This window comes from Chiloscyllium plagiosum, unplaced genomic scaffold (genome assembly GCF_037043375.1).
Source record: "Chiloscyllium plagiosum isolate Xiang-an unplaced genomic scaffold, Cpla_swu_hap1 HiC_scaffold_12, whole genome shotgun sequence".
Classification (NCBI taxonomy): domain Eukaryota; kingdom Metazoa; phylum Chordata; class Chondrichthyes; order Orectolobiformes; family Hemiscylliidae; genus Chiloscyllium; species Chiloscyllium plagiosum.
Genome location: NW_028270150.1, coordinates 82,258,437 through 82,286,254, shown reverse-complemented (window position 1 = coordinate 82,286,254; position 27,818 = coordinate 82,258,437). Strand labels below are relative to the sequence as shown.

Below are 27,818 nucleotides of genomic sequence, written 5' to 3'. Positions count from 1 at the left end.
GAAGTGTTCTTCAGTTGGCCTTGTCTGTCTGTTCTGGCTGAGGTTTAATTTTAGCAAAAGAAGAGTCTGGCCTTGCTTTAGTGGATAATACTTTATGCACTGATCAGAGCCCTGGTTTCGGCTGAAGCTGACCAATTTATGTTTAGAGGGAGACAGAAGTATCCATCTGGATTTCTGCATCAGGATGCTGACAATGACTCCTGGTGCGAGCACACAACTTTGGAGTTTAACATCCTCTGGACATGCGGTGCTTAGTGTATTCCCATGGACTCTATGTTCATACAGTTGCTCATTTATCATAGAATCTCTACAGTATGGAAGCAGACCATTCAGCACACTGACCCTCCAAACAGCATCTCAATCAGACCCCACCCTCACAATCCTATCCCTGTAACCCTACATTTCCCATGGCTCATCCACCTAACCTGCACATCTTTGGACTGTGGGAGGGAACTGGAGCACCCGGTGGAAACCCACACAGTCACGAGGAGAATGTGCAAACGCCACAGAAACAGTCTTCCGAGTGTGGAATCGAATCCGGTTCCCTGGTGCTGTGAGGCAGTAGTGCTAACCACTGAGGCACCAATATTTGCTGATGGATTAACAGTTGCTAAAATGTCACATTTATGGATTAGTCAGTGCTGGGAGAAATTTAACCATAAAATGAATGAACTCTATTGCAATGCATCCATAGTATATAGAAAACCACTGTTCCAACAACAATTTATATTTATATAGTGCCTTCCATATAATGTAACATTCTGAGGTGCTTCACAGAACCATTATAAATCACAGTGTGTTGGTGAACCACAATAATGATATTAAGGATGTAGGTTTGCTCACTGAACTGGAAGATTCATTTTCAGATGTTTCGTCACCATACTAGGTAACATCTTCAGTCAGCTTCTGGATGAGCACTGGTGGTATGGCTTTCTACTTTTAGGGGTGGCACGGTGGCTCAGTGGTTAGCACTGCTGCCTCACAGCACCAGGGACCTGGGTTCGAGTTAGTCAGAGGGAAATGGGTCTGAGTGGGATTACTCTTCTGAGGGTCGGTGTGGACTTGTTGGGCTGAAGGGCCTGTTTCCACACTGTAGGGAAGCTAACCTTTATGTGTTTTGGTTTCCTTGGGTTGATGATGTCATTTCCTGTGGTGATGTCTTTTCCTTTGGTGGTGTAATTTCCTGTTCTTTTTCTCGGGAGTAGTAAATGGGATCCAAGCCGGAACCTCAGCCTGAGTTACAAATCTTCTCAAAACTAGGTGATACTAAGTCAGATGATCAAAAGCTTATCAACAAGGTAGTTTTGAGAAGTGTATTCAAGCAGGAAGGGAAGGCAAAAAGATGTAGAGAGGGAATCCTAAGGCTTGGAAGTTTGGCAACTGAGGGGATGACCATAATGGGAGTGGAATTAGCATTGGGAATGCTCATGAGGCCTGAATTAGACGAATACCGATATTTTGGAAGGTTATGGGGCTGGAGGTGATTCTAGAGATAGGGAGAGGCAAGGCCGTGGAAAAATTGGGAAACAAAGATGAGTGCTTTAAAATCAAGACTTTGATCCATTGAGCGTCAACAACATCAACACTGAGGTTATAGATCTATTCGCCGAGTTGGTGTGGTTTTCTGCAGGCGTTTCATTGCCTTACTATGTGGCATCGAGGCAACAAAACATGCAGAAAACTGCACCAGCTCGGCGAACAAACCTACAACCTCATCCACAACCCGAGCTACAGAGCTTTGCAAAGACTCTAAACATCAACATCGTTCAGCAGTTTCTGGGGAATCGGACGTACTGTGATTTAAGACGTGAGCAGCAGAGATTTGGGTGGCTTTGGGGTTATGTTGGGTAGAATGTGGGAGAACAGCCAGGAATGGTCAAGCATAGAGACAACAATGACAAAGATGAGGGTTTCAGCAGCAGATAAAGAGAGGGAAAGGCCAGTGAGGAGGAATAATAGCACAGACTGCCACCTGAACAATGACCATTTAGATGAGGTACTGCAGAGCTAATAGAGGCAGTGGAGTGATGTCTGACTGAGAATGAGGACCTCCAGAAGAGGAGGTGATAGCATTGGGGAAATGAGTGAGAGTAACCTGACACCACCACTGGAGAATCAAATCCTGTTTGCTGATGAATCAGCCTTTTCCTGCTGTCTCAAGAGCACAGTGCTGGGTGAACACAAATATTCCTCCTCACAAATAGGCAGATCCACACTGCGTTTTATGGACACATGTAATAAGAAAGTGTCCTTTTTATTCAATAGCATGCACTTTCCGAAAATAATGCAATTGTCATCATTGTACAAAAAATGCTGATGATCAATGATCTACCAATGAGAAAGCAAATATACAAAGCCAGCATCCCTATATATTTCATGTACAAGGCAGACATTTCGATGCAGAATTCAGATGAATAATTGCTTACCTGTGATTAATGACACTGTCTGAACTGCTCAGTGACATTGCCGCCTTGAAGTCACTCCTTACTAGTCACTGCGACATATAGTGTGGCAGTATTCTTATTTCTGAAGATGTCATTTTGGAAGGGATTTGCCTTTCTGTTTGGTTTCTCTGTCTATGTAGCTCTTTGTCCTCAGATTAAAAGAAATCTTGCTCTTACCTCCCTGTCAAATGGTGATGAGGAACAGTATAGGAATTGACCTCAACCCAACCCTTCATAAATTACCTCTCAAATGGTGCCTGCCTGAAAGTACTTGGGCTGAGATCAGGAGCTCAGCAGAGGGTATTAAACCAACAGCCCTCCCCCCCAACCCAATCCTTGTTTCTTCATCTTAACCAATAATTCCCCTCCAATTGCTGTAATGACAGGTAAAGTAGTACAGCTTGTCACAGTTCCCAGTGGCATAGCCGACACACTCACTGGTACTCCTGCCATCGTAACTCATTGGTGAGATCTGCCAGACTTTACAATAACAATAGTAAAAATGGTGTGTGTGTGTGTATGTGTGTGTGTGTATGTGTGTGCGTGTATGTGTGTGTCTGTCTGTGGGTGGTGTGGATGTAGATGTTGATGTGGGTGTGTATGTCTGTGTGTGTTGGGAGGTGTGTGTGTCTGTGTGAGTTGGGAGGTGTGTGTGTGTGGGGAGGTGTGTGTGTATCTGGGTGGGGGTTGTGGGGGGGGTGTGATTGTGGGGATGTGTATGTCTCTGTATGTGTGTCTGTGTGTGTATCCATGTGTGGGTGTGTGTGTGTCTGTGTGTGTGGGTGTATCTGTGTGTCTCTATCTGTGTCTCTGCATGTGTGTGTATGTGTCTGTCTTTGTGTGTGTGTGTGCTTGTGTGTGTGTCTGTGTGTCTGTATGTGTGTGGGTGTGTCTGTGTATGTCTGTGTCTGTGTGCGTGCCTGTACATGTCTGTGTGTGTATCCATGTGTGGGTGGGTGTGTCTGTGGGTGTGTGTGTGTGTGTGTCTCTCTCTCTCTCTCTCTCTCTGCATGTATGTGTGTCTGTCTTTGTGCATGGGTGTTTGCTTGTGTGGGTGTGTGTGTGTATGTGGGTGGGTGGGTGGGTGTGTCTGTATGTGTTTCTGTGTCTGTGTGTGTGGGTGTGTGTGTGTGTGTGTGTGCGTCTCTGCATGTGTGTGTGTCTGTGTGTGTGGGTGTGCATGTATTTGTGTGTGTATCTGTGTCTGTGTCTCTGCATTTGTGTGTGTGCCTGTGTTTGTGCGTGTGTGTGTATACATGTGTATACATGTCCGTGTGTGTGTGTGTCTGTGGGTGTGTCTGTATGTGTGTGCCTGTCTGTCTGCGTGAGTGTGAGTGTGTGGGTGTGTGTGTGTGTATTAACGTATTGGAGAAAAGAATATAAAAGGTTTTGAGAAAGCAAGTTCAATTTTTGGTCTACAATATTATCAACTGTGATTTCAGTCCCATCAGTAGACCTCTATTTTCATTAGTATAGAGAGCTGCAGCAAAAATACCAGAAGGAATCAGGAATCCCATGCCCTCCTCCTTCCTAAGTCTCAACCCAGTGTCTGTCATTTACACAAAGGTGGGCCGGAGCATGTACTCTATAGTTCCCAGAAGCAGCTGGTCTTTTAAATAACCACTGAAATCCGAATGTGGGATTTGGAGCTCCGACTAGGAATGCGGAGATAAGACCAAGGAACATCAAATATTTTCTTACTGTGTTTGTTTTTAATAGCAGGATGGTCCTTTGGAGAGCTGAGGTACCCTTTCTCAGAACAGCTTCGGGATAGAGGTCAGGGATCCTCTATATAGTTGAGGAGGGGCAGTCAGGTAGCCTTTAGTGGGGATTATGGATCTTGTGGGTAGGAGAGGCTCAGATGCCATTTAGAAGTGTTAACTGTGGAGTGATACAGCATAAAAGGTGCACAGGATCCTTGGAACTGCCAGCTTGTCAAGACCATTCAAATAAGTGCCCAGATGTGTCAGCAAGTGTCAATCGGTCAAGAAGTGTGAAATGTTTTTGATAAAAAAAAGAGTGCTTTTTTGATACAGTGTAATCTGCAATAGAGAGTCATGTGTCATATACAGCTAAATGTTTTCCCCTTCGTGCATAAGTACTTGTGAATATGTAACAAACTGTCATGATACGGCTTTTTTTAGAAGTCACCACAGGATGTGGGCTTCACTGATGGGCTAGCATTTGTTTCTCATCCCTAATTGCCCTTGAGAAGGTGGTGGTGTCCTCCCTTCATGAACCATTGCAGTCCACCTGCTGTGAGTTGACCCACAATGTCCTTAGGGAGCGAATTCCAGGATTTTAATCCAGTGACAGTAAAATAATGGTGATATATTTTCAAGTCATCATGGTGAGTGACTTGGAAGGGAATTTGCAGATTACAGTGTTCCCATCTATCTGCTACTCCCATCCTTCAAGATCGTAATGGTCTGAGATTTGGAAGGAGCTGTCTGAGGCTCAGTAGATTGGCAAGGTGAACGGGAATGGGTGATGGGCATAAGTAACCATTAAACTGGCATAGGTGTACGAGCAAAGGGTATTAGATTGCATAGGTTGATAATATGTAAGGGCATGGGGAATATGTTGGGGTGAGAGGAGAGGGCTGGAAAATGTTTCACATTTCTCCCCTTTTGGAGACATAAGCTTTGAATCTTTCCCCTGGGCAACTTTGGTGGAGGCAAGGAAATTTTTCGGATTGTGAAAAAGCTGCTTGTACATAAAATGTACACAAACATTTGGAGACTGTCAAAGATGTCAAGGAAGTATCTGAGCAGTGTGTGGAGGTAGGATATTCGGGAGTGCCATTGACATAAAACCATTCTAGGATTGTGCTGTACAAGTGATTTCAAAACCATCATTTTCACAACGTGCTGCCTGTTTAGTGAACACTGTGATGCTCCAACTGAACAGAAATGTTTGTTTTCATATGGGATTAATTAAAGATATTCCAATTTATTAGATAGCAATAGGCTTTTTTCCAATAATGACATGTTCAATAGATATTGCCAACATGCATTTTGAGGTTTAACCTTGGTGGATATTAGGTACGTTGTGTCCACTGCAACACCTCTCTGCACCCATCCACCCACCATAATGAAAATTAGAACAGCACACAGTCATTTTTAAAGGAGAAAGTGAGGACTGCAGATGCTGGAGATCCGAGTCAAAAGTGTGGTGTTGGAAAAGCACATCCGGTCAGGCAGCATCCGAGGAGAGCCGATGTCTCAAGCATAAGCTCTTCATCAGGAATGTGGGGGCGCCCAAAGGGGCTGAGATATAATTGGGAGGGGGGGGCGGATAGCTGGGAATACGATAGGTAGATAAACGTGGGAGAGGTGGTGATGGTGATAGGTCAGAGACGAGGGTGGAGCGGATAGGTGGGAAGGAAGATGGACAGGTAGGACAGAGCATGAGGGTGGTGTCGAGTTGGGGAGTTGGATCTGGGATGAGGTGGGGGAGGGGAGATGAGGAAACTGGTGAAATCGACATTGATGCCGTGTGCTTGGAGGGTCCCAAGACAGAAGATGAGGCATTCTTCCTTCAGGTGTCAGGCGGTTGGATTTGGCAGTGGAGGAGGCCCAGGACTTGCATGTCCTTGGCAGAGTGAGAGGGGAAGCTGAAATGGTCGGTCACAGGGTAGTGGGATTGTTGTGTGCATGTGTCCCAGAGAGCCAGGGTTTGTCCGACCTCTGTGCAGCTGACCTGAGAACAAAATATCAGGGCCATGGTCTTTACATTCTGTTTTTAAGGTTTGACTGAATACTCCCTTTGCAGCAGCTACAACCACAACTCTGACTAAGAGTCTGAAGCTGGCCACAGTCATTACTAAGCAAACCAGATTCAATTGTGAATTGGACACACAAAGCAAGCATTAATCAGGCTAACTTGTGAATTCTTCAGTAATTATCATTACAATTATGTCACATTGTTTTGATTCTTTTTCTCTCGTGCTGAGACTGATGACCACAACACATCCTTTTTCAGTTGGTTAGGAAGTCAGCCTTGACCTCAAACATGTATCTGACCACCATGTGTGCAACTTTCTAAAGAGCTACTGGGAAGGAAAGGTGCAAGTTAATTCAAGCAATGAAGCATATTCAGATGCATGATGCTCATTTCACTGTTGAGAATAGTCAAAGCATGATCAGATTGAGACAAGCAATTGTGGTTGACAATATGACTCAAGATTTAATTTGCGAATGAATCAACGGTTACTCGTGAGGCTAATTATGCACCCGCCTCCTTTGCAATGCAAAAGTCATGAATGTTATTCCTACCTAATTTCTCATAAGGTTTTTGATGCAGTGTCGAAGGTAACGGTGCTGAGTTTTGATAAAGCCACCAGAGCTGACCATTTACAGCAGAATCAGAGGTGGACGGAGAGATGGTTGCCGTTGATGCTTTTTCACTTGATAAGTATTCTCTTCCCTGGTAACAAAAGACAACAAAATTACTGATAGTTCAGATAAGCGTATAGCTTAAAAGCCACAGAATGATGACAAAAAGGGTGTGTGAGGTGCTTTTGACATGGCCGAATAGCTATTGGCAACATTCCTCTTACTCGGTAAGAATAAAATACTGCAGATGTTGGAAATCTGAAAGAAGTAGCGAATGCTGGATAAACTTAGCAGGTTTGGCAGCATCTGCAGAGAGAGAAACGGAGTTAACATTTCAAGCCCTATATGACTCTTCCCCACAACCGAAAAGTTTTGGAAAATGTTTCTTTTTGTTCTTTGACAGGGGAAGCCCGGGCCATTGATTCATTGACAAGGTCAGCATTTCTTTCCAATCCCTAAATGCCCTTTAAGTGAGTGGCTTGCCAAGGCCATTTCAGAGGGTGGTTAAGACTCAAACACATTGCTAGTGTGGTTTGGAATCACAAGTAGGCCAGAGCAGGTAAAAACAGCAGATTTTCCTTTCTGAATGGATATTAGCAAACCTGATTGGTTTTTAACTATGGTTGATAACAGTTTCACAGTCAATGTTACACAGACACTCTTTCAGTTTCAACTTAATTAATTGAACTTAAATTTCACCAGCTGTTGTGAACTCATGTCCCCAGAATATTAGCCTGAGGGTCTAGATTACTAGTCTGGTGATTTTATGACAATACTGCCATGACTCCTTAACTATTGCTACCTTATTATTTCTTAATAATCAAATCTCTCCCTGCATTTTTTAATCAGAGCAATGAACCTCATCATTGATATCTGAGAATCTAGGCAGGATTTCCATTCCTAAAATGATCTCCAAAGTCAGTGGCTTATTCTGTAACATAATTCCACAGTTGCCAATAATTTTCTCACTAAGACATTAGTTCTTCACACCTAGGACAAGAGACTAAGTGCTGGATGATATTTGTGGAAGATTTAGCTTCCAAGTCTGGTTATACTATTGCCTGATGTCTGCATATTTTTACCTTTTAACTGAGGTTACAAACGGAGATCAGGATTGGAAACCATTTTAAAGGAAGCCGTTCAGGTGAGGTTAACAAGAAGGAATGTCATACGAGAAGAAGAGATGACATTGTAGGAGATTGATAGCAGCCTCTGCAGCAAAGAGCAAGAGTCCAAATGGATGTGTTGCCTACCTGGAGCTAGGGGTCAGGATATCTGCTTAGAGTTGGAGAGGAACTTGTAGTGCGAGGAGGAGGATCCAGTGGACGTGGTCCATATAGGATCCAATAACATAGGGTAGAATAAGGAAACTGGTTCTGGACAGAGTGTATGAGGAGTTAGTTACTAAATTAACAAGAAGAACCTCAAAGATTATAATCACTACTTAAGTCGTAAGCAAATTAGTACAGGGTAGGTACAATTAGAGAGATGAAGACTGGTGTGGAAGAACTGGGTTCTGATTCATGGGCCACTGGCACCAGTAATGGGGTAAGTGGGAGCTGTAACATTGAGATTGTCTACATCTGAACTGAGTTGGGAGCAGTGTTCTTATAAACCACATAACTAGGACGGTAGAAAGGGTTTTGAACTAAATAGTGGGGGCAAGGGAACCAAAATGGAAAGGTATAGTATAACAAAGAGTAGAGACAAAGTAAAAGGGATCATGACAGAGGAATAAAAACTAGGAGTTCACCAACCAATCAAGACTAAATGGTACAAAGACGACAAAAGATCAAAACTAAAGGCTTTTACCTGAATGCATTGAAAAATTCTCTCCAGAGGCAGTGACTGATTCTATATCATTATTCCACTGGTGCCAGTAATCAAAGCATTATTTTTTCACCCTTAAGCTTGTCAGTGATGTGGACGGTTCAGAAAATATTCACCAGGATGTTGCCAGAAATGGAGGGTTTGACATGTAAAATCGGCTGGCACTTCTTCTTTTGCTGGAGCGTGGGAGGTTTTTAAATCATGAGGGGTATGGAAAAGGGGAATAGCAAGGGTCATTTCCCTAAGGTGGGAAAGTTCAAAAGTAGGTGGCATATTTTCTAAGGTGAGAGGAGAAAGTTTTAAAAAGGACATGAAGGGCAATGTTATTGCACAGAGTGATTCATGTGTGGAATGAACTGCCAGAGGAGGTGGTGGATGCAGGTACAGTTACAACATTTAAAATACATTTGGATAAGTACATTGATAGGAAAGATTTAGAGAGATATGGGCCAAATGCAGATAAGTGAGACTGGTTTTGTTTGGGAACAAGGTTGGCATGGACAAGTTGCACCAAAGAGTCTGTTTCTCTGCTGTATGACTCTATGACTCTATGTGGGGACCAAATGTATGGTCACTAAATCTGCCAATGACACCAAGATAGGTAAGAAATGAAGTTGCCAGGAGGAGTGGGAAAGTCCTAGAGATGGTTTCAGTAGGTAAGCAAAAAATTGGCAAATAATGTGGGAAAATGTGAACTTGCCCACTTTGGCAAGAAGAAAAGCAGGAGAAAGTGAGGGCTGCAGATGCTGGAGATCAGAGCTGAAAATGTGTTGCTGGAAAAGCGCAGCAGGTCAGGCAGCATCCAAGGAACAGGAGAATCGACGTTTCGGGCATAAGCCCTTCTTCAGGAATGAGGAAAGTGTGTCCAGCAGGCTAAGATAAAAGGTAGGGAGGAGGGAATTGCGATAGGTGGAGGGAGGTCAAGGTGAGGGTGATAGGCCGGAGTGGGGTGGGGGCGGAGAGGTCAGGAAGAAGATTGCAGGTTAGGAAGGCGGTGCTGAGTTCGAGGGATTTGACTGAGACAAGGTGGGGGGAGGGGAAATGAGGATACTGGAGAAATCTGAGTTCATCCCTTGTGGTTGGAGGGTTCCCAGGCAGAAGATGAGGTGCTCTTCCTCCAACCGTCGTGTTGCCATGGTCTGGCGATGGAGGAGTCCAAGGACCTGCATGTCCTTGGTGGAGTGGGAGGGGGAGTTAAAGTGTTGGGCTACAGGGTGGTTGGGTTGGTTGGTCCGGGTGTCCCAGAGGTGTTCTCTGAAACGTTCCGCAAGTAGGTGCCTGTCTCCCCAATATAGAGGAGGCCACATCGGGTGCAGCGGATGCAATAGATGATGTGTGTGGAGGTGTAGGTGAATTTGTGGTGGATATGGAAGTGTCCCTTGGGGCCTTGGAAGGAAGTAAGGGGGGAGGTGTGGGCGCAAGTTTTGCATTTCTTGCGGTTGCAGGGGAAGGTGCCGGGAGTGGAGGTTGGGTTGGTGGGGGGTGTGGACTGACGAGGGAGTCACAGAGGGAGTGGTCTTTTCGGAACGCTGATAGGGGAGGGGAGGGAAATATATCACTGGTGGTGGGGTCCGTTTGGAGGTGGCGGAAATGACGGCGGATGATACGTTGTACATGGAGGTTGGTGGGGTGGTAGGTGAGGACCAGTGGGGTTCTGTCCTGGTGGCGGTTGGAGGGGCGGGGTTCAAGGGCGGAGGAGCGGGAAGTGGAAGAGATGCGGTGGAGGGCGTTTTGTTCTTCTATCGGTTCCTTTGAAATTCATTTTTAATGTGAGTGGCCATCAATGGGTCACAGCAGGGTCTACACTGTCAGCATGCTATGTTTCGATGTGTTCAGACTTGATCAGAATCAGGAACCATGACATGTTTCACATTACCTAACGTGGGACACCAAATATAAAGACAGCAGAGTGACAGAGGCCTGGGATTGAATCTGTCCTGTAAGCAGTGGGCACCACTTCAAATCAATCTCAATAGATCAGTAATAAATCCCTCCTCTTGTGTTTCTGAAATGTTACCATGTTATTTACATTTATAGACAGCAGTAACAGTTGACTTTGATAAAGCAGTCTGAATAATAGAGCATAGAGCATCAATAACGAGAGGTCATCCTTTCAAAGTGACAAGTGGAAAGTTTAAGGGGGATACACGTGGTAAGTACTTCACACAGAGGGTGATGGGCATTTGGAAAGCGTTGCCAGCAGAGGTGGTAGAGGCAGACACGGTAGATTAATTTAAGATGCATCTGGACAGATGCATGAGTAGGTGGGGAGAAGAGGGATACAGATGCTTAGGAATTGACCGACAGGTTTAGACAGTACATTTGGATCGGCTCACGCTTGGAAGGCCGAAGGGCCTGTTCCTGAGCTGTAAATTTTCATTGTTCTTTGTTCTTAATCAAGTTACTGTAGATGCTGGAATCTGTACTAAAAACAAAATATGCTGGAGATCACAGCAGGTCAGAACACAAGCTAATGTTTTGAGTCTAAATAACTCTTCATCAGAACTGCATTCACGTTAGCTTGCTTTGTCTCCATGAATGCTGAATAACAGAGGAAATAGCCAGTTGAGCAATTTGGCTTTGAGTCATTCTGCATTCTCTTACTGAATGTGGATACTGCACGAGTTAAATTAAAAAAAAACTTACAGCTCTTCTCCTTGTAACACTGATCATGCTGTTGATCGCTGAGATGCAGGCCTTCCAATCTTTACCAACCTCAGTAAGGTCATGGTGAGGGAACTGTTTGCTTAGGAACTCTGCAAGAACAATGTGTGAATTATGAATGTACATACTGGGTTCAGGCACACAATCAGATTGTGGAAAGTAAGGTCAAAATCATGATGTGACTTGAAAATTATTTTTAAGTTGAACTAATTCAAATCAGAAATGGACAGCACTTCAGCCACGTTTTAGGTCAGCTCAGATTCCTTCATACAAACTACCGTGAAACTTCAGAGAGTCAGCTCAACATTACAGCCTACTGTTGAGCAATATTACATTAATGTTAGTAAAGATTGCAAGAATTTGGTCCTGTAAGTTATTTGCACTGTACACATCTGTGTTTCCCATATAATTCTAAAACACTGGACGACGTAGAAACAGACTATTGATGTATCCAAACTATGCTGATGTTTATGCTATATCCTCCTACCTTACTTCATCTTCCATTAACAATATGCACCTTTCCATTCAGTGCATCTATACAAACTATCTTAATCACTAGTGATGACTTCATACTTTGTTGGTCATCCTGGAATATTTGCTTTATTCAGTCACTAGCTTATGTACTGAGAGTTTGTAGTAACACCATTCACCAAATAAGGGGCTAACTATATGTCCCCTCCTGGCACCCTCCCCTGCCACCGCAGGAATTGCAAAACCTGCCCCCACACTCCCCCCTCACCTCCATCCAAGGCCCAAAGGAGCCTTCCACATTCATCAAAGTTTTACCTGCACATCCACCAATGTCATTTATTGTATCCGTTGCTCCTGATGCGGTCTCCTCTACATTGGGGAGACTGGATGCTTTCTCGCAGAGCTCTTTAGGGAACATCTCCAGGACACCCGCACCAATCAACCACACCGCCCCGTGGCCGAACATTTCAACTCCCCCTCCCACTCTGCCGAGGACATGCAGATCCTGGGCCTCCCTCACCGCCCGACGCCTGGAGAAAGAACGCCTCATCTTCCGCCTCGGATCACCTCAACCCCAGGGCATCAATGTGGACTTCCCCCCACCTTACCCTAGTTCCAACCTTCCATCCTCATGACCTGTCCTAGCTGCCAATCTCCCTTCCCACCTATCCGCTCCACCCTCCTCTCTGACCTATCACCTCCATCCCCACCTCCATCCACCCATTGTACTCTTTGCTACCTTCTCCCCAGCTCCACCCCCCTCCTATTTATCTCTCCACCCTAGAGGTTCCCTGCCTTCATTCCTGATGAAGGGCTTTTGCCTGAAACATTGACTTTCCTGCTCCTCGGATGCTGCCTGACTTGCTGTGCTTTCCCAGCACCACTCTAATCCAGACTCTGATTTCCAGCATCTGCAGCCCTCACTTTTGCCTATATGTCTTCTAACCACCAGCTAATTTTTTTAGAACAAAAGACTGCCGCTAAGTTTTATCATTTGATCTCAGGGCTCCAGGAAATGGCATTGCACAGTAGAGATGCATTCTCTATTGTAGGGAATGGGTGTACCTCACTTATAGAGTACCACTGCTCGCTTAAAGTCACTAGCTTATGTACTGAGAGTTTGTAGTAACACCATTCACCAAATAAGGGGCTAACTATATGTCCCCTCCTGGCACCCTCCCCTGCCTGAATTCTAGCTGAATCTAGATAACTGATCACATCGAATGTATTCTGGTCTTTAATGGAGCATGGATCATTTTTGTCCTTTGACTCCCTGGCTTCTCTGAATACAATGGTGTCAGCTGTCCTTAGTGATTTTCCTTCATTCCTTTATGAGTTTGGACAGTAAGCGAGGATCTTTGCATTATGGGACTTACTGAGAGCCAACCTTGTGCCCTTCATGGCAATCACCTCTCTCCCCTCATGAAGAAACCAGCCCACAATGCTCCTTTCAAAACCATTGGTCCACTGGTGATCCTGAACCAAAGATTGGTGTAGTACTGAGAACAGCCACTGCTCCCTACTGTTGGCACTGCTGAGCAATGAAGAGTTGCTGGCCTCAGATTGGCTGACAGTTCCTGACGTGGGACCTTTGCCCCAGGAGTCCACGATTCTGGGGATGGTTTGCAACTGCCTAATTCGCACTTGGTTAAAAAGGCATTCCCAAAAAAAGGTGCGAGTCAAATCTCTGCTGTCTCCACTGAATACTGCCCTAAATCTTGACAGGTTGCAACACTGCAGGGCACATCACAGTCAGCTTTTCACACTTACAACAATGATTTTCCATCTGGAAGAGAAACAGTCTCTGTTTGATTCTCTTCCTTAACACAATGTTGCTTTGCTCATTTTTAATACCACAAAAGCCTCAGCTTCAAAGAAACACTGAAGATAGGACCAGTAGTTAGCCATTTGGCCCTTTCAGTCTGCTCTGCCATTCCAAGGTGATTGTGGCTGATTCTCTACCTCAACACTATACAGTTGCTTGCTCCCCATAGCTCCAGACATCTTCAGCCTCTCTAAATCTACCAACTTCTTCTATTAATGCACTTCAGTTGCACACTTCTTCCTCATTACAGCAGGAATGATGATTTCAATGCCACTCGTACACTCTGAACAGTTTGGGATCTTCTGGCCTTCTCTGTGGATTACCTGGAGTTTAATAGTCTGTACGACCCTCTCAACTAATGATAATTGAGGCCTTCTTTGCTTTACTTCCCAATAAACACTGAATTCTCAAATCTTTACTTCAGGAAGGTCTGGCATTTATTTAAATTTATTAGTCAACACTGTTTTCTATTACGAACTGTTCGAAACATAGCACTTGGTTGCACATTCCTTTTTGGCAGGCAGTGAAGAAACAGAGTAATTACCGAGGAAGCATTTGTTTTAGTCACTTGCCTGCTCATTGTTGCTGAAAATTCATTTAGACGGTCTGTCCTGAAACATTTAACTGCCTCAAGTATCCCTCTACATTTGGAAATTATGCAAATGGTGAACTTCTGAGCATTTTATCGGATCATTTTTCTTTATGGAAAATTCTGTCTATTTAAGGCAATAAGTTGGCATGAAATTCACTTGTAGGAAACTGCAGTGTGCAGACCAACTCATGACTTTTCTTCTATTAATTTTCAGAGGCGGAAAATTCACATTTAACAGCTTTAAGACAGCAATGTAAACACAGGAATCAGCTGACCATGAAGGGCGTCCTGAAAAGTGCCTGAAAGAGGCTCCAATTGGATGTGCTGAGGAGCCTGTTGTCAGGAACACGGAAAAGGCCTGAGGCCTCATTGCACAAATGGAGCTGCCAGCAGTACATCCCAGCATGCTTTTCACTCCCCTCACAAAGCACTTAGTCACCCTCCTCTCCCGAACTGCCAGTGCTGTTAGCCTCAACCATCTCAGATCCAACTCTTCAGAATTGTCAGCCCTTCCCCCTGTCCCCAGGTCATGGTTTCTCTGCTTGGTTGTCACAATATTTTCATTACCGTGGTGATTTCATCAAACATCACTACCATTTCCTCAGGACAATGAACAAATCCCAAACTTTAAACCATGGCAGTGGTGTGACAGTTAAACTGCCTCCTGCTGTCAGAGATGAAAATTTCCTTCCCGAGATCCTAGAACCTACCCCATTCTTTCTATGACCTCACTCTTTGGTAGCCCTGAATTCTGAAATCTGTTCCAACATTCCCAAAGTCTCCCACAAAATATTATTGGACTGTGTGACTCCAGTTCTGTAATGCTAAATTTTGGCTCATTTCGGAGTCCTCCTAGATCCCAGGGAACCTCATTGCACATATTGAAGTTACTAAGTGATGTGGCAATAGTGCAATGTTCCTGAGCTTAAAATGCCCTTGAGTCAAAGTTTTTTTTAAATTCACTCCCAGGATTTGGGCGTTACTAGCTGGGTCAGCTTTTCTTGCTTATCTCTAGTTGCCCTTGAACAGGTGCTTTCTTGAACTGCTGCAGTACATGCAGTGTACGTACACACACACTGCTGTCGGGAAGAAAGTTTCAGGGTTTTGACCCAACGGCACTGAACAAATGGTGATATATTTCCAAATCAGGATGGTGAGTGGCTTGGAGAGGAACTTACAGGTCATGGTGTTCCCATGTATCTGCTGCCCTTGTCCTTCGAGATAGTCATGGGCGTGGGTTTTGAAAGTGCTGTCTTAGGAGCCTTGATGAATTTCTGCAGTGTATGTTGTAGATAGTACACACAGCTGCTACTGAGTGTTAGTGGTGAAGAGACTGGATGTTTGTGGATGTGGTGCCAATTAAGTGGGCTACTTTGTTCTGAATGGTGTTAATTTTCTTAAGTGGTGTTGGAGCTGCACTCATCCATATGCATGGTAATACATAATACATCATCATTCATCAGTCAGCAACATTACGGGACATCTGTTTGCACATGAGTGAATAAGAAAATGCACAGACAGCGAAAAGAAGGCAAGTAGATTCTGAAACCTCCAAAGACACACGAGCAAACGATACAAATGCACTGGGTAAATAAGCGTACCCAACTCAGAGGAACTCAATAGCAGCAGCTTCCTTTCCCTTCCAGAAGACCTGCACTAATGGAACAAAGACAGTAGGTTAAATGATGGTATTCATTCATACTAACAAGTGTCACATACAGGAGACCATCAATAGAAGCATCACCCAAACTCTCCTTACTAGAGGCTGGGCATGATACTGCTGAATAATTAGCTGCAATATGACACTGGTTACCTGTAATTGAAAGCTTAAAATCAGCATACTCTCTTTTAAACAAAGAACTAATCTGAGATGTGATCTGGCTAGTCCAGTGGCAACACTGAAGTGCAGTAAACTCACCTCTCACAGCTGCCAGTTTATTCGGATCCAGTAATTTCATCCCGTGCTGCTTGCTTCCATCAATGCTGCTTGTAACCAGGACCTCGTCAGTGAACAGATTCCTGGCCAGATAACGTGCTGCCAGCTTTGGCTGGGTCTTCTGACTGGCTTTTAATATGAATGCACCAGGTATTTTAACGTTGCGTTCGGGATTCCCCAAAAACCCTTCAGAAAAGCAATAGAAAACAAACCTCTGAAAGGATGCAATTTGACTCAGGATCAACTCTCTTTCACAAACAAAATTATTCCTAGTCACTGTGACATGTATAATACATCAGTTATATATTAAGCTAAATTCAAACCAATGGTACAAGCTAATTCGTTCAGGATGTTCCCTGGAAACCTCACAAATTGATATCCTACTTCATCCTCATCATCCTTGTCTCAGTCTTCTCCATATCTCCCCACAGAGTCTTCTCATTCACCAATAATTGCCTTCAATTTTCAAGCTATCCATCAATGATATTCTCTTCCTTCTCTTCTCCCTTTTCTTGTAGCAATCTTCCCTCCATTATGTATCTTACTCATCCATTTCCTCTTAAGATGTCCAGTCCGTCTGATTGTTCCTAATTATATTCAGTAAATATGTTAGTCCACTCTCCACAGCATCTTATCATTCACTCCTTTTTTAGAGTCATAGAGTCATAGAGATATGCAGCTTGGAAGCAAACCTTTCAGTCCAATTCATCCCATGCCAACCAGATATCCCAAACTAATCTAGTCCCATTTGCCAGCACTTGACCCATATCACTTTAAATCCTTCTTATTCAGATACCTATTCAGATGCCTTTTAAATGTTGCAATTGTACCAGCCTCCACCCCTTCCTTTGGCAGCTCATTCCATACACGCACCACCCTCTGTGTGAAAAGGTTGCCCCTTAGGTTCCTTATAAATTTTCCCCTCTCACCTTAAATCTCTGCCCTCTAGTTTTGGACCACCCACCCCAGGGAAAAGACCTGTCTATTTACCCTATCAATGTCCCTTGTGATTTTGTAAACCTCTATAAGATCACCCCTCAGCCTCCAACGCTCCACGGAAAACATCCCCAGCCTATTCAGCCTCTCCCTATAGCTCAAATCCTCTAACCCCAGCAACATCCTTGTAAATCGTTTCTGAACCCTTTCAAGTTTCACAACATCCTTCCACAGCAGGGAGACCAGAATTACATACAATATTCCAAAAGTGGCCCAACCAATGTCCTGTACATCTACAACATGACCTCCTAACTCATACTCTGTGTGGCTAATCCTTTCCAAACATACCTTTCAAAGCTATTTAAGAAGTTCGTCTTAACTTTGGTTCTAGGCTCACATTCACACAAAAATAACACTCCACATCAAGCTCTTTACAAGTCACCTCTTGAGTTGTTTATTCAGCTTTCCAGTTAGTAATTATTCTTTTCCAGCTAGCTCACACATACCATCAAAAGTCTGTGCTGAATGGATCTGGAAAGAAGCTGAAAAGATGCCATCCTGGGTTACCACCCCTTCCTCCACAGCAGGAAGCTGTGAAATACTCCACGATGGACATCCCCCAGTTTTATTCAGCATGCACATTCCACATCCAAAGGTGATGGTTTAGACGATATCACAGAATACAGTCTGAGTTAAGGCTGTTTATTGTCCACGAGTGTCATTTGGAATTGAAAATACTCTATGTACCAAAGCTTCATTCTGTGCCTCGAATGATTGTAGGTGAATTGTATACAAGTTTCATCACTGGGTTCTGTTTACCTATGCTATGACAAACCTTCTAAATATATCATATTAAATGAACTCTCAAGTAATACTGCATCAGAATTACAGATATACTTTACTCCGGGGTCTAGCTTCACAGGAATGAATTGGAATATGCCGCACCTATTATCTAAATATTTCTTCAGCCAAAGATAACGTCGTTGTATAATCAAATTGCATCTACGTGCTCAATTAAATCTTACTTTCTTCAGACATTGAAAGTTCTGGTTTTGCTTCATTTCCCCATAAAGTGTGTTAAATATTTCCCAAGTTGCATTTAACATCTGAGTAAGATGGCTGAGGGATATAACTTTGTTCCAGACATTGAATCAATAACCTAGGCTAACACTCCAGTACAGTGCTTCAGGGAGTGCTGCACTGTAAACAATTACCCAGCCTTCACATCAAATGTTAATCTGGAGACCTAGCTGTCAGTAGCAAATTAGTTGCTGGTTAAAAATGCAAACTGATCGTTCTTTGCAGTGAGGTCAGTGAAGAGAAATATCGGGTGGGATTAGCACTTGGCACAGCTCACTGCCAAGCTGAATTTTATCCAACTGACCATATACGTTGAGAGTTTCACTCCCTGTCTTTACCTATGAATTTTATTTGTGCCATCAATTGTATTCTGCTGTGTGTTTCTGATGCATTGCATATGATGCACTGGGGGTGTTATAGGGTCAGAATGTTGGGGCATGAAAAATATTAAAAAGGCCCCTGGTGGCTCATGAAGAGACTTAATGGCAGATTTGGAAAGAAGCTGTGGGCCTTTAAAGGTGGCAGGTGTTTCACCCCATCTTGACAGGTCCAAGTGTTACTGGTGGGTGAAAGAGGCAGTGTGAGATTCACACACTCAGTAGTGTTGAGTCTAATACAGTGTCAGTATGACTGCTGCAAAATCCTTAACCTGATGAATGAAGTTTTTTAAAAATATTCATTCAGGGATGAGAGTGTTGCTGACTAGGCCAGCATTTCTTGTCCATCCTTAATTGAGGTTAAGAGTCAACTACATTGCTGTGGGTCTGGAGTCATACACAGGCTGGACCAGGTAAGGGTAGCAGATACTTTCTCTAAAGGACATTAGTGAATCAGATGGGATTTTTCGACAATGGATTCATGGTTATCATTAGACTCTTAATTCCAGATTTCAATTGAATTCAAATTGCACCATTTGCCGTGCTGGGATTTGAACCCCAATCTGCAGAACATAAACTGAGTCTCTAGATTAACAGTCCAGCGATAATATCACTAGGCCATAGTAACAGTAAGCATCCTGTAGGATGGATAAGGGTCTGTGTAACTGTCGTGATCTGACGTTTTTTAAAAATATCCTGTTCTGCAAATCTTGAAAAAAGGCTGCATCTGCATCTGAGTATTTTTTATAATTTCTGCTAAACTGCCTTAATTGACAGGTATAGGTTAAAAATAAAATCATCTGATCATGCAGTTTGAACAGAGTTTTTATTTACATTTCATCAAAGGCTACTTTGTCATTATGGATGTTTCGTTAACTTTCAAAAGCTTGAATTATTTCCTTGAGGAAGTGACCAAGTTGATAGATGAAGTAAGGGCTGCAGATGTCATATACATGCACTTTAGTAAGGCATTTGATAAGGTTCCCCATAATAAACTAATAGAGAAAGTGAAGTCACATGGTGTGTATGGTGTTCTAGCTAGATGGATAAAGAACTGGTTGAGCAACAAGAGACAGAGAGTGGTAGTTGAAGGGAGTTTCTCAAAATGGAGAAAGGTGACCAATGGTGTTCCACAGGGATCAGTGCTGGGGCTACTCTTGTTTGTAATATACATAAATGATCTGGAAGACGGCACTGTTGGTATGATCAGCAAGTTTGCAGATGACACAAAGATTGGTGGAGTAGCAGAAAGCATAAGGGACTGTCAAAGAATACAGGAGAATACAGATAGACTGGAGAGTTGGGCAGAGAAGTGGCAGATGGAGTTCAATCCAGGCAAATGTGAAGTGATGCATTTTGGGAAGGCTAATTCTAGAGCGAATTATACGGTAAATGAAAGAGCCTTGGGAAAAGTTGATGAGCAGAGAGATCTGGGAGTTCAGGTCCATTGTACCCTGAAGGTTGCTGCACAGGTGGATAGTGTGGTCAAGAAGACATATAGTATGCTTGCCTTCATCGGTCGGGCTGTTGAGTATAAGAACTGGCAGGTCATGTTAAAATTGTACACAACATTGGTTCGGCTGCATTTAAAATACTGTGTACAGTTCTGGTTGCCACATTACCAAAAGGATGTGGATGCTTTGGAGAGGATGCAGAGAAGGTTTACGAGGATGTTGCTTGTTATGGAAGGTATTAGCTATGAAGAGAGGTTGAGTAGTTTAGGTTTGTTTTCATTAGAAAAAAGGAGATTGAGGGGGGACCTGATTGAGGTTTACAAAATCATGAAGAATATAGACAGGGTAGATAGAGATATGCTTTTTCCTAGGGTGAAGGATTCAATAACAAGAGGTCACACTTTCAAGGTGAGAGGTGAAAAGTTTAAGGGGGATACATGCGGCACTACTTTACATAGAGGGTGGTAGGTGCCTGGAACACGTTGCCAGCAGAGCTAGTAGAAGCAAGCACAGTAGATTAATTTAAGATGTGTCTGGACAGATGCATGAGTAGGTGGAGAGGGATACAGATGCTTAGGAATTGGGTGACAGGTTTAGACAATGGATTTGGATTGGCTCAGGCTTGGAGGGCCGAAGGGCCTGTTCCTGGGCTGTAAACTTTCTTTGTTCTCTTTGTTCTCTTTATTTCAACAGGAGTTCCGAGGTCACAGTTGAGTTGACAGTTTAAAGAGTATATTAAAGGATTACATGTCTTTGATGTGGAGTGGGAATAGAAGTTTATGCAAAAGAGTGACCACTTGAGAAAATGTAAAAGCTTCAAATTAGTTCTATGAATGTGAGTTCTTTTTCGTACCAAGTGAAAGATCATAAACTGTCAGAGCTGAAGTGGGCTATTCAGCCCATCAAATCTGCTCTGTGTGCATTGAGATGATGGCTAATCTGATAAACCTTAACTCCACTTTCTTGCCTTTTCCTGAAAGCCCTTGATTCCTTCAATGATTAAAATTCTGTTGATCTCAGCCTTCAATATTGTTATTGACTCAGCCTTGACCACCCTCTGTGGTAAAGAATTCCACAGGAAAGACTATCCTCTGACAGATGAAAATCCTCCTAATCTCTGCCTTAACTATGTGACACCTTATTCTGATATTGTGTCCTCTCTCCTAGTTTTACCCACAAGCAGAAACAATCTCTCCGATCTCTAGCCTGTCGATCCTACTAAGAAACGTTACGTGTCACCTCTCATCCTTCTGAACTTCATTGAATGCAAGCTTAATCTACTTAACCTTTCCTCTTAGGACAGTCCCTCCACATCCGAGACCAATCACGTGAACCTTCTCTAGACTGCATCTCAGCCAAAGTGTTTTGAATCATAGAAACCCTACAGTGCAGATAAAGGCCATTCTATTCATCGAGTTTGTACTGACCTTCCAAACAGCATCCCACCCTTTCCCCTGTAATCCTGCATTTCCCATGGTTAACCCACCTAGCTTGCCCATCCCTGAACATTATGGGCAATTTAGCATGGCCAGTCCACCCAATCTGCACATCTTTAGACAATGGGAGGAAACTGGAGCACCTGGCAGATTTGGGGAGGATGAGGACATTCCTCACAGGCAGGTGCCCGAGGGTGGGTTCGAACCCAGGTCCCTGGGGCTATGAGGCAGCAGTGCTAACCACTGAGCCACCATGCCACCCAATTGTATTATCATATTGTATTATTCAAAGTTTACTTATTTCATCACCACACAGCTGCTGAGGACTGTGCATATGGCTATGTGGTGGCATGGAGTATGTGGGTTCATGGAGGTGGGGAGGTGGGTAGGGAGGGGTTATGAGGCCTTGGGGTTAGAAGGCTTAGCAACTCCTACAATCACCCCTGGGACCACGTTCCAGAAAATTGAGTCGGGCCTCGAACTAGTTTTGTTTGGTATTTGCCTGCTCCTGTGACTGCTATTCTTTGCTTCCAAGTCATTACACTTGACTTATCCAACACCCACACTCTCATAAACACAGTGACTAAAAGAGCAGGTCAGGTGCTAGGAATCCTGTAGTAAATAACTCACCTCCTGACCCTCCAAAGTCTATCCACCATCGACAAGGCATAAGTCAGGAGTGTGATGGAATACTTCCCACTTATCTGGATGGGTGGAACTTCAGCAACATTCAAGAAGCTTGACACCATCCAGGACAAAGTGCCTGCTTGATTGGCACCACATCCGCAAACATTCACTTCCTCTACCACCAATGCTCAGTAGCAGTGGTGTGTACCACTTAGGAGATGCAGAAATTCACCAGGGCTCCTCAGACAGCATTTTCCAAACCGATGACCACTACCACTTGGAAGGGCAAGGGCAGCAGATACAAGGGAACACCATCACCTCCATTTCCCACGGCTAACCTACCTTTCCAAGCCACTCACATCCTGACATGGAAATATATCGTCGTTCTTGAGTCACTGGATCAAAATCACAGCATTCCCTCGCTGAAGGCGTTGTGGGGATACCTACAGCACACAGACTGCAGTAGCTTAAGAGGCAACTCACCAGCCCCTTCTCAAGGGGCATTGCTGCTAAGTTTTGCAATTGACACAAAGAGAGGTGGACAGATAGCTAGTGTCGAGGAACCAGGAAGGCTGCAGAAGGATTTGGAGAGGCTAGGAGAGTGGGCAAAAAAGTGGCAATGGAATACGATGTGGGAGGAAGAATAGAGGGATAGACTATTTTCAAAATAAGAAAAAGCTTCAGAAATCTAAAGCATGAAGGGAATTAGGAGTCTTAGTTCAGGAGTCTCTTAAAGTTAACATGCAGTTTATTTGGCAGTTAGTAAGGCCAAAACAATATTAGCATTCATTTTGAGAAGACTAGAATTTATGAGCAGAGATGTGCTGCGTACGCTGTATAAGCCTCTGGTCAGACTGCATTTAGACTAATGTGAGTAGTTCTGAGCCATGTATCTAAGGAACCCTGTGATGACATTGGAGGGAGTCCAGGGCACATTTACAGGAATGATCCCGGAAATAAAGGGCTTGTCAAATGAGGAGTAGCGGGATGAGGGGGATCTGACTGAAACTTACAGAATACTGAGAGGCCTGGATAGAGTGGATGTGGAGAAGATGTTTCCACTTGCGGGAGAGACTAGGAGCCAAGGGCACAGCCTCAGAGTGAAGAAACAACACTTTAAAACTGAGATGAGGGAGAATTTCTTGCACCAAAGGACAGTTAATCTGTGGAACTCTGAAGGGTGTAGAGGCCACATCATTGAGTTTATTTAAGACCGAGATAGATAGGTTCTTGATTAGGAAAGGGATCAAGGGTTATGGGGAGAAGGCAGGAGGGTTGACAGGGGTTGAGAAACATATCAGCCATGATCAAATGGTGGAGTAGACTTGATGGGCTGAATGGCTTAATTTTGCTACTTTTTCTTAAAGTCTTATGGTTTAACTAGGCACGGGCAATGGTCCAGCCAGCGAAGACCACATTACCAGAATGATTAACAGAAAAAAAACGACGTAGTGCTTCCAGACTCATGACCTCTACCATCTAGATGGACAGGGTAGGAGATACATGGAACAGCACCAGGTGAAAGTTTCCCTGAAGCCACATACAATCCAGATGCTGAACTAGATTGCCATTCCTTCAGTATCACTGGGTCAAAATGCTGGAACTTCTTTTCTATCAGCACCACGGATATACTAATGGACTACAGCAGCACAAGAAGACAGCTCACCACCACTTTCTCCACAGTAATTAGGAATGGGCTAGACTAACCAGCAACCTTAACATCCCGTGAATGAATGCGGAAAACAATAATTTGGTCTGGCCTGACATGATTTGTGCAAAATAAAACTGTTCTTCCCTGTTGCATTGTGCACTGAGCACTAAGCCATTTATCAACTAACTGCCACAGTACACCAGGGCAATAGATTTCCTCACTGACCACGGCTGAGAAACATAATGGGTCCCCCTGGACAATGTCAGTAGAAATCCATATCTGTGCTGCACCAAATGAGTAATCTCACCACGAAAATGTCTTTTCATTCTTGGCGAAGAAGGAATCAGTGTCAAAAAAAAAAGAAATCCAGCCACTTGCCACAGAAGGAGAAAAGGCTGTTTCTGCTTACCAAAACTATTCTTTGAAAGATCAAAAGATGAATGCTGTGGTGTTGGATCCTCCTTTGAAATCTCCTTGCTGGTGATACAGTCCGGCACTAATTCAATGCTCTGGGAGGTATTTCCTTCTGTTTGAGGGGCTTTTTTTATTTCCAGCTGCTGCAGCACCGATCTCTGACTGTGGCTGGCTTGTGGCTTGCTCATTTTATAAGCAGCTGGCACACTCTCCAACCTCTGACAAGGAGGCTTAAGCTCAGAGATCAGGGCAGATGAGGATGGCACCAGAACGGGCACAGAAGAGTTCATTGCTGGTGTCAGGGTTTCAAGGATGTGTCCCGCGGAATGGAAGGATGCTGAAACGTTCGGTTTCTCATCAATTACTGCATCTGCAACATCATCTTCAACCTGAATCATCACTGGCTCATTCCAGTCACTGGACTCAGTCGGATCAGCTGGTCTGGAACATCGGACTCTCTTCCTCTGCTCATTCACGGCGGATTTCAGACCCGGTTTCCTTTTGGGTTTCTGGATGTAACTATTGGAAAGTGATGCCAAGACTTGCCTCTGCAGCAAAAAAAGCAAATAGATTAAATCACTTTAATCACAGTTATCTTATCAAAGACTTCTGAAAACAACGAATGCTGGAGATCACAGCGGGTCAGGCAGCTTCCATGAAGAGAAGGCAAGCTAACATTGCGAAAATAGATGCTCGACATCAGAGTCTGATGAAGAGTCATCTAGGCTCGAAACATTAGCTTGCTCCCTCCCCATGGATGCTGCCTGACCCACTGTGATCTCCAGCATTTGCTGTCTTCAGTACAGATTTCCCCATCTGCAGTAATTTGCTCCAATTCAGACTTCTGTTCCTTTCCCCAGAAACAGCTAAGATAGAGATCTTTAAAATTATAAAGGATACCCAAGAAATAAAAGCAGGAGTAGATCAAATAGCCCACCAACAGGCCTCTGACACTCAATCTCCCCCTTTTATCCCTCCATTCTCTGAGGGGCCAAATATTTATTCATCGTGGTCTTGAATGTATTCAGTGATGAAGCATCCATAGTGCTCCAGGGTAGAGGATTCCGAAGATTCACAGCTTTTTGAATGAGGTAATTGTTTCTCATCTCAGTACTAAATGACCTGTCCATTTCCCTGAGATTGTGTCCCTGTGTTTGGATTCCGTGACCAGCCCAGCAAATCACTCAGCATCTACCCTGTCAAAATCCTTCAGAATCTTGTCACAAAATTACCTCTTACTCTCCTAAACCACAGAGGTTATCAGCCCAATTTATGATCCATCCCTTCACTATGGGTCAGCCCTCTCATACTGGGAACCTATTTTGTGAACCTTCACTGGACCTCCTCCAACCGGAGTACATTCCTTCTTAAACGTGGAGGCTAAAACTGCACACAGGATTTCAGGTGTGGTCTCATCAAAACTATATGTTAACCTTTTGAAGTAGCAAACCCAAATCTCTTTGAACATTAACACACCAGAGTTTGGCACATAACATTACAGTGCAGTACAGGCCCTTTGGCCCTTGCTGTTGCGCTGACCTGTGAAACCAATCTGAAGCCCATCTAACTTACACTATTCCATTTTCATCCGTATGTCTATCCAACGGCCATGTAAATTCCCTGAATGTTGGTGAATCTACTACTGTTGCAGGCAGGCTGTTCCATGGCCCTACTACTCTCTGAGTAAAGGAGATGTCCCCACTTGGAGAATCTAAACATAAATATGTGACAGTCACTAATAAGTCCAGTGAGGAATTCAAGACCAGCATCTTTACTTCAAGAGTGGTTAGAAGATGGAATTTTAATAGCATGGACACATTGAAAGGGGATGCAAGGCAGTTTGTGAGGGCGAAAGGAATAGAAGGTAGAAGACAGAAGGTGGTGGTGGAGGGTTGTTTTTCAGACTGGACGCCTGTGACCAGTGGAGTGCCACAAGGATCGGTGCTGGGTCCTCTACTTTTCATTATTTATGTAAGTGATTTGGATGTGAGCATAAGGGGGACAGTTAGTAAGTTTGCAGATGACACCAAAATTGGAGGTGCAGTGGACAGCGAAGAGGGTTACCTCAGATTACAACAGGATCTGGACTAGATGGGCCAATGGGCTGAGAAGTGGCAGATGGAGTTTAATTCAGATAAATGCGAGGTGCTGCATTTTGAGAAAGCAAATCTTAGCAGGACTTATACACTTAATGGTAAGGTCCTAGGGAGTGTTGCTAAACAAAGAGACCTTGGAGTGCAGGTTCATAGCTCCTTGAAAGTGGAGTCGCAGGTAGATAGGATAGTAAAGAAGGCATTTGGTGTGCTTTCCTTTATTGGTCAGAGTTGCGAGGTCATGTTGCGGCTGTACAGGACATTGGTTAGGCCACTGTTGGAATATTGCGTGCAATTCTGGTCTCCTCCCTATCAGAAAGATGTTGTGAAACCTGAAAGAATTCAGAAAAGATTTAGAAGGATGTTGCCAGGGTTGGAGGATTTGAGCTATAGGGAGAGGCTGAACAGGCTGGGGCTGTTTTCTCTGGAGGGTCAGAGGCTGAGGGGTAACCTTATAGAGGTTTACAAAATTATGAGGGGCATGGATAGGATAAACAGAGAAAGTATTTTCCCTGGGGTCAGGCAGTCCAGAACTAGATGGCATAGGTTTAAGGTGAGAGGAGAAAGATATAAAAGAGACCTACCAGGCAACTTTTTCACGCAGAGGGTGGTACGTGTATGGAATGAGCTGACAGAGGAAGTGGTGGGGGCTGGTACAATTGCAACATTTAAGAGACATTTGGATGGGTATATGAACAGGAAGGGTTTGGATGGATATGGGCCGGGTGCTGGCAGGTGGGACTAGATTGGGTTGGGGTATATGGTCGGCATGGATGGGTTGGATCGAAGGGTCTGTTTCCATGCTGTACATCTCTATGACTCTATCACTCTATGAGAAGGTTACAGTGATCAGTTGAGATGAAGTTAGGTGGGAGATTGCCTGTGTGGTTTATAAACAGCGCAGTCAAGCTGGGGCTGAGAAGCCTGTTTCTATGCTGTAAATTCTGTGTAATTCTGAATTTACTTTCTGAATTTGCTACTTTAAAAAAAGACCCTTGGCATCAAAATGAATAAAGCATGCAGATCCATTCAGGACGGGCAGATCGATTTGATAAAGGAAAATCATAACCCTGCATACTAGTGCGACAATTGCACGACCTTTGTTTTTGTCTCTCTTGTAGTTTTCTCTTCGGATAGTGAAAAAAAAATTCAAGTAAAAACATGTCAAAGAACAATAGGAATATCTCCCACTTCAAACCAAACCGAGCCTTTTCATGAGCTGGCACTTTCACTTATCTTGAAGGGTTGGGATAAAGCTCAAGCTGGGTTCTGAAACTACCACAGGTCAGGAACATCCTCCCACCATTTAAACAGTCAATCAGCTCCGTGGGTGTGCACCTTTGGACATGCACCTAGGCTGCGGGAATTTCCCTTAGAGCAGAGGAGATGGAGAGGGGGCACATATAAAATGATGATGGGCATAGATAAGATGGACAGGAAGAGACACTTCCCTTTGGTTCAGGGATTAATGACCAGGAGACACAGATTTATGGTGAGGGGCAGATGTTTTAGAGGAGATGTGAGGAAAAACATTTTCCACACTAGAGGGTATTAGGAATCTGGAACTCACTGCCTGTGAAGGTGGTAGAGGCTGAAACCCTCAAAATATCTAAGAAATATTTAAATGTGCACTTGCAATACCATGGCTGTG

At 43.9% G+C, this 27,818-nt stretch overlaps 1 protein-coding gene and 1 long non-coding RNA gene across 3 annotated transcripts in view; one reads left to right on the top strand and one right to left on the bottom strand.

Annotated features, from left to right (window-relative positions):
* The window catches only part of LOC122554986 (uncharacterized), a 112,816-nt gene that overhangs the window by 21,268 nt on the left and 63,730 nt on the right, over window positions 1-27,818 (bottom strand). Inside the window, exons 7-10 of one of the 2 annotated variants that reach the window (XM_043700488.2) lie at window positions 24,070-24,622; window positions 16,082-16,285; window positions 11,258-11,367; window positions 6,722-6,872 (exon numbers count right to left, since the gene is read on the bottom strand). In XM_043700488.2, the coding sequence (XP_043556423.2) occupies window positions 6,722-6,872; window positions 11,258-11,367; window positions 16,082-16,285; window positions 24,070-24,622 (1,018 nt within the window). The remainder of the gene's footprint in view (window positions 1-6,721; window positions 6,873-11,257; window positions 11,368-16,081; window positions 16,286-24,069; window positions 24,623-27,818) is intronic. The other variant, XM_087992412.1, reaches the window with a different exon arrangement.
* Window positions 1-27,818, top strand: part of LOC122554988 (uncharacterized) — a 115,433-nt gene that overhangs the window by 42,629 nt on the left and 44,986 nt on the right. The window lies entirely within an intron of this gene.